Source organism: Alosa alosa, chromosome 15 (assembly GCF_017589495.1).
Source record: "Alosa alosa isolate M-15738 ecotype Scorff River chromosome 15, AALO_Geno_1.1, whole genome shotgun sequence".
Classification (NCBI taxonomy): domain Eukaryota; kingdom Metazoa; phylum Chordata; class Actinopteri; order Clupeiformes; family Clupeidae; genus Alosa; species Alosa alosa.
The window spans coordinates 24,560,034-24,566,855 of record NC_063203.1 but is presented as its reverse complement, the minus strand read 5'-3'; the positions used below and the strand labels follow the sequence as shown (position 1 = coordinate 24,566,855).

The 6,822-nt window shown below is 44.9% G+C and overlaps 1 protein-coding gene across 1 annotated transcript in view; it reads left to right on the top strand.

Annotated features, from left to right (window-relative positions):
- The first annotated feature begins 3,291 nt into the window (after nucleotides 1-3,291).
- Nucleotides 3,292-6,822, top strand: part of LOC125307914 (Down syndrome cell adhesion molecule-like protein 1 homolog) — a 71,119-nt gene continuing 67,588 nt past the window's right edge. Inside the window, exon 1 of the mRNA XM_048264045.1 lies at nucleotides 3,292-3,600. Coding sequence (XP_048120002.1) covers nucleotides 3,351-3,600 — 250 coding nt within the window. The 5' untranslated portion in view covers nucleotides 3,292-3,350. The remainder of the gene's footprint in view (nucleotides 3,601-6,822) is intronic.

Genomic DNA, 6,822 nt, shown 5'->3' with positions numbered 1-6,822 from the left:
TGCTCCTGTAGCAGTGACATGGCAACCCCATCCCATCTTGGATATTTGGGACTGGGGTGTAGACGGGTGGCAGAGGGTGGTTGGGGTGAATGGACTAGGCATGTGCATTAATATCAGATACATTAGCGTTAATATGATCCTACTATGTAGCCATAGCCTGAGGGAGACTCTGATTGTCTCCATATTAGCATTAACATCCACATTAACCCGACTGCTGTCTCTCTCTCTCCCTCTCTCTCTCTCTCCCTCTCTCTCTCTCTCTATCATTTTCTCTGTCTTTAGGCAGGGAAAGAAAGCAGAGAGGGGCAGATGAATCATGGAAGGACTGATGTGCTGTGTTGTGTTGTGGTGTGCTGCGTTGTGTTGTGTTGTGAAGTGAGGAGTAGTGAAGTGCAGTGCCTGCAGCCTGGTGCTGTGTCATCTCATATCCCCCTTGTCGTTTCTCATATGTTAGGCCCGGGTGTGGGGGGGGCGATGCCAAGCAGGGTCATGTCTCGCAGCAAACTGCAGGACTCACATGATTTTAGCGTAACGTGGGTTCCCAGGCTGCCAGTGGCAGGGCTGACGACCGTCCAACCTCTCGAAGATCACTGTGTCAGTGCAGAGCCAGGGGTGGCTAGCCCTCTTGTCTTAGCGGAAGGCTTGATGTGCAGCTGCTTTGATTTGATGGTGATGCGGCTTTCTGTGTGAGCAGATGTTTTTGAAGTATGGGAGTGTGTGTGTGTGTGTGTGTGTGTGTGCGTGTGTGTGTGTGTGTGTGTGTGTGTGTGTGTGTGTGTGTGTGTGTGTGTGTGTGTGTGTGTGTATTTGTGTGAATATATATAGCTGTGTATGTTGAAGAAGTTAGTGTATTGTATTTACTTGTGTGAGGGAGAGTGAGCATGTTGGTGTGTATGCGTGTGTGTGTGTATGTGTCTGAGTGAGAATATGTATTGGAGTGTGTGGTGTGTTTGAGTGGGAGGACAACCAATGTTCTCTCTCTCCACCTGTTACATAAGTGTGTGTGTGTGTGTGCGCCTGTCTCTCTCTGGGTGTGTGTGTGTGTGTTTGTCCGTGTGTGCATGTCTCTGTGTGTGTGTGTGTGTGTGTGTGTGTATGTGTGTAAAGTCTTTACGTGAGAGACAGAGGCCGTAGGAGTGTGAGGCCAGAGGATGTGTGTATATATGTGCCTTACTTTTGCTCTGAGGAAAACAAGCAAGAAAAGACACGGAAGGAAGAAGAGCTGTACTCTCCTCCTCTCCCAGTCACTTTATTCTACCAAGAGAGCAGCAACCGCAGCTGACTGTGGGCCTCATCGGGGCCTGATCAGGGCCAGAGTGGTTTCAGAGATGAGGGAGGAAGGGCTGTCCCTTACTGCCAACCTCAGACAGGTTGGAATGTCTTTTTGAATGTTCGTGCAAAGGACCATGATGCTCTTAGGTCAGTCGAAAAGTGAATGTGGTACCTAAAAAATCGTGAGCACTTGCAGTGTTTGTGTTGATCTTCGGTGTTGTCCATTTCCCTCTGTGTGTTTCCCTCTGCAGGCATGGCGATTAGGGGTCAGAGGTCATGAATGTGGCACACATGGAATCCATGGGCACCTGCACAGGTAGTCCAAACTGTACAGAGAAGGGAATGCTATTTGAGATGACATCCTGAGATGTGACTGTCCATGACAACACAGAAATGTTTAAAGATTGTTAAATTGTGTTTATGTTTTAGAGATGTCTGAATGAGAAACAATGAACCAAGTTAGCAACATATATTAACAAAACAATATAACAACAAGAGGGCTAACAGTTATTTAAAGGCCTGCCCTATTTCAGTATGTGGTTTCTCTCTGTTGTTGTGGAACCTTACTCTAGTGCTGGGTGTAATGTTTCAGCAACAAAGACATTTTATTTTGTTCTCACGTTTCCAGTGGAAACTAGACAGCCACGCATTAAGCCAGGCTTTTCAGGTTCAAATTAATGTGTTGCAAAGCATGTCACTTTGACGGATATCTGAGTGGCTTGTTTCTCTCGCGGTTGCCTTGCACACTCTATAATCAATAACATTACCGCACGTGCTACTGTTCAATAATTACACGAGAGGGTTGAGGGGGCGTGGAGCGCGCGCACTGATGCGGAAAGTGACAGGCCCGATGCGGTTACCGCGGGAGAGAGGCGACTGTGCCTTCGTATTGTTAGTGCTCTTTGAAGTAGCTAAGGGGGGTGTTGTGGCTTATTTTAACACCCAGACATCACATGTCTTGTCATTGTATCACTGTCAAGAGTATGAATAGCAATTCAACTCTCCGTCCACTTCGAGGAGGGCGCAGAAATCTGGGGCTCACTTCCCAACGTTCCCGGCTGCGCAGATTGCTGCAGCAGTGCACCGTTTGATTATTTATGCGGTTCATGTAAATATCCTAAAATCTACTAAGTAATTTTGTGCCGTGTATTTTCCAGTTACATAGGGAAAGTTTGGGTTATTACTGTAGGCTACTCACCCGAGCCATTTTGAACTCCACTCTTTGGGATTGTACATTAACGTCTGTGTGGAGATGGGCGCTCCAATTTAGTGTAAAATCGTAGAAAGGCGTGGTTGCCTCAGTAAATGGGGAACACAGCTTCTCTAAACAATAGCGATGCAAATACGCTTCGTCTTTATTTCCGCCTATTTTATCAGGTATACTGGACAGGCTACGATACAGCAATATGTTATTATTCTGTGCCCCCCCCCCCCCTAAAAACACACACACACACACACACACACACCTGACCCCCCACACCCCGCGTGCCTGTGTGTGGCGCGCGTGCATGTGTAAATGGGTGCGTGTATTACTGATTTTTTTAATTATTTTTTTACAAAGCATCAGCAGACAAAAGGGAAGACAACGAGAGAAAATATGCCGCATTTGTTGATAATCTTGCGTCCGTCACTTCAATCCAAACAGTTATCCACAATCGAATCTTGGTGGCGGAAAGGAAGACAGAACAAATAAAATAAATAAGCTGTCCTGTTGTCGGACATCTAATACATGCGTAAAGTCATTCGTCTTCGAGAAGTAACGGTTGAGTGCGCACGGTCTTCTGTGCGTAAAAACAAGGTCCAGCCTCGCGGTCCTCAGGTGAGCGCCTCCACGCGCTGGAGACCTGCCGCGCACGGTGGCCGCCGACCACGTGCACTCTTTACTTCTGTGAGGTCCGTTTTTATTCAGGCGCCTCCCCAGCCACCGCCGCCCTCCTACCTCCACCTCCTCCCCCACTAAACAAAATTCAACCCGTCGTTTCTGTCTCTCTCTCTCACTCCCGTTGGCCCCATGCGCGCTGTGCCGTACCTCTCCATCGTGTCGCATCATTAGACTACTGGAGGAGGGCCCCTCGCGGATGACGGTCCCGTGGAGGGGAGGGTACGGGAGGCGGGACCACAGGCTTCTCCGCTTCTCGGCGCTGGCGAGTCTGGGACTAGGGCTGGAGAGATCGCCGGGGAGCATCGTCACCACTCCTGCACGGAGCGTCGCCTGGCCGTACACTGCGCCGTGCACACGTCGGGATTGCACACCATTCCAGAGAAATATACCTGCTCTTTATGGCATGTGGCTGGTAATTTTATTCCTGCTGTATTCTTTTCAAGAAGGTACGTGGAGCTTTCTTTGCGTTGGCTTCTTTTTCCATTTGTCAATTTGAGCAAATTGTTATCTTAGTTTAAAATGAGAAATATCACAAATGATTTTATGCATGTGTCATGTTTTTGTGTTTATTATCTGGCTTAGTTCCCAAGGCAAGCATCGGCATTGTGTTTAGTTTCAGCAGGAGATGAGTGCTGGTTTTGGGCAAAGTGCTCTGTTGAGGCTTGTCTGACAGAGAGAGAGAGTGGGCATTAAGTTTACCCATCCCGTTCAGTTGAACAGAATGCCGTTAAGTATGTGAGAAACTGTTGTTCTGTTGAAATGTCATCTTACATTGTCCGGGGTTTGAAATCCAAAGGCGTTGGAGAGGGTTAGGTCTATGTGTGTTCCCGTGCGATGGTCCATGACGGCAAAGATGGGGAGATAACACGATTTGTATTCATGTTATGAATATGCTGGTTGGTAATGAATATGCAAAATGTCGGGAGAGAACGCCAGGCAGAGATCTACATGAGATGCTGTAGACAGGGACGTTCAGTGCACCTTAATTTTACTTTTTCATGATGGCATAAAAGTAAGTTGGTGAGAGAGGTGTAAACGCGTTTCAAATGTGCGGCTGCCTACATTTTGGGTTTCTTTCTAGATACAATTCAGATGCTATTTTTTCTCTCCTCCAGTGACGTATCGCGCAACGTTTGTGTGTGCAGAGCTATCAGATGGCATGGAGATAAGGGTTTTGATTTCTACAAAAGATAATATGACTATTGTTGCCTTGAAATGTCATGTGCCACCCAAAAAGAGTTTCAACACTTGATTTGGGGCTATTTTTATAGCAGAGAAAACCTTGCACTGGGTCCCTAATTATCAGTAGTGCAATTAGTGTTCCTCCATTTTCTGTGCGACCAGATGCCGCTCTTGACCACTGATTATAATCTCACTAGAAAAACAAGGCTCTAGTGAAAGCAGGTGCACCGTCTTCCTTCTTTTTCCCCCTCACTGGATTTTTAACTCCTCAACAATTTTTGGAGGGATGGTTATCAATTATCCTCTTTCTCCTCAAGGGCCAAAAAGATTGAGATTGTGTATATGTGTGATGTCTCTGATATTTTTGCCCCCACCCTCCCCCTCCTCCCCTTGTCCTGTTTTGCATATGGTGCATATTGGGGTATGCTCATGGTTGTGTATCCAACTCAAAGTTAATTTTTGGTGGAGGTAACTGTGGAGCCATGTTGCAGTGGGTTTGTGCTTGGTTCCCAGGGTTAGCTTGGCTTTTTTCTTTGCATTGTGAAGTGTTTAGGCTTATAGTCGTTTAACCACAGCTGCAATTACCCGGCACATTCGCACTCTGCCTCTCAACAGCCACAGCGTTTTGACGTATGCTGGGTGCTGCTCTTGCGACAAGGAGTTTGTGTGTGTGTGTGTGTGTGTGTGTAAAAGAGAGAGTGTTTCTCTGTGTGGCTGTTTTTGTTGTATTTAATTGGATTACAATGCAAATTTCGATTATATCGCCTTGCCCCCAGACGACTGAACAAGATGTAATGCCCCCCCCCTCTCTGTTTGTTTGTGTGTGTGTGTGCCTGTGTGTGTGTGTTCGAGCGCGTCCGGGTGCGCGTTCGTGTGTGTGCGTGTGTTTTGTAGAGGAGGAGGGGGTGCAGCGGGGCGTAAAGTGCATTTGAAAGGGATATAGGTTAGGCTTCCACATAGCCAGACAACTTCTGCTTATTTGTCGTTTTCCCCTTTACTTCATTTCCCTATAACCAAATAAGACATGTGTGTTTTGGTCTATCTGTGATACGGTGTTAAAATAATAATAATAATAATAATAATAATAATAATAATAATAATAATAATTGTTTTCGATGAGCTCACGATGGCTTAACGCGATAGGGGAAGTAAAGTACACGTCAATTATCATACATGCATATGCATAAGGACTGCGTATTTTTCGAGAGGGCCGCGCCTCCACAATGTTTCTCACTTTCAAGGAATGTAATGTAAGTGTCCACATCGTGCCCAGATCCCACGGATGGAATACATTTTTTAACAGACAATTTGGAGTGTATTATTATCTCCAGCTGTTTTCGTTCGAACAGCGTTCAAATTCTCCGTCGTCAGAATGATACCCTATCCTGGTAGTAGACGTGACCCGGACAAGTTCAAGCGTATTGCCCCACGCACACCTGAACCCGTAGCGGGGAGGAAGAGGAGGAGGGGGGAGAAATACGCCCCAGTGGCGTCTGGAGGCCCGATCTGTCGTGTGATGGGTGTATAATGAAAAATGCACCGCTGCCGCTGCAGTAATATCACTATATGGAAATAACAGGGTTTTTACCTTCTCAGTAATTTGTTGGCCTTTTTGTATTTAAATTACATGCATAATAATAATAGTAATAACAATAGTAATAATAATAATGTCACAATTATATTCTATAATTGAATACATTTAAAATTATTTTTTTGTTCCTTCAGATCGAACTGATATTAACTACGATGAGAGTGTATTTTCTGTCATTGGCATAGTGCAAATAATACATTAGTCCTATGCAAAAATAATTTGATCAGATATGTGTAAAACTGAGAGAAGGCCTCACCCTACCTATTTTTCCAAAATGTCTCTTCCACCCATTCCTCTATCGGCCTTTTATTAAGAAAGATATATTGTGTTGGTCTCAACTGTGATGATTTGAATGCGTTTTAAACAATTTAGCCCCTGTGCAATGCATGGCTTGGTTTTCTATTCATTGCGTCGCGTTAGGTTCATATTCATCGCCTGAACAGCCATCTACATGCAGTTAAATAGAAAATGGAGGATGGCCTCTCTCTCTCTCTCTCTCTCTGTATTTTGTGTCTCTCTCTGTGTGTGTGTGTGTGTGTGTGTGTGTGTGTATGTGTATGTGTATGTGTGTGTGTGTGTGTGTGTGTGTGTGTTGCGAGTCCAATATTTATTTTAAGGCTCAACAGTCGTCAGGTTCGTTGAATGTGTGTGGCGGCTGCGATATTATCCGGTCTGATCCGATTTTCTGAACATTTACCTAAATTAAAATGTGATTGAAAGAGGATTGCCACGTCCAATTCAACCCTGTTTACAGCTAAAATTATTATTACTATTATTATTATTATTATTATTATTATTGTATGCGTCTTTTTGTTTTTTTATTTTTTTTTATAAATTGTATTATTTTTTAGTTAGGCACTTGCGTCTTGCGATGCTTTTTAGAAACAAAATGCAG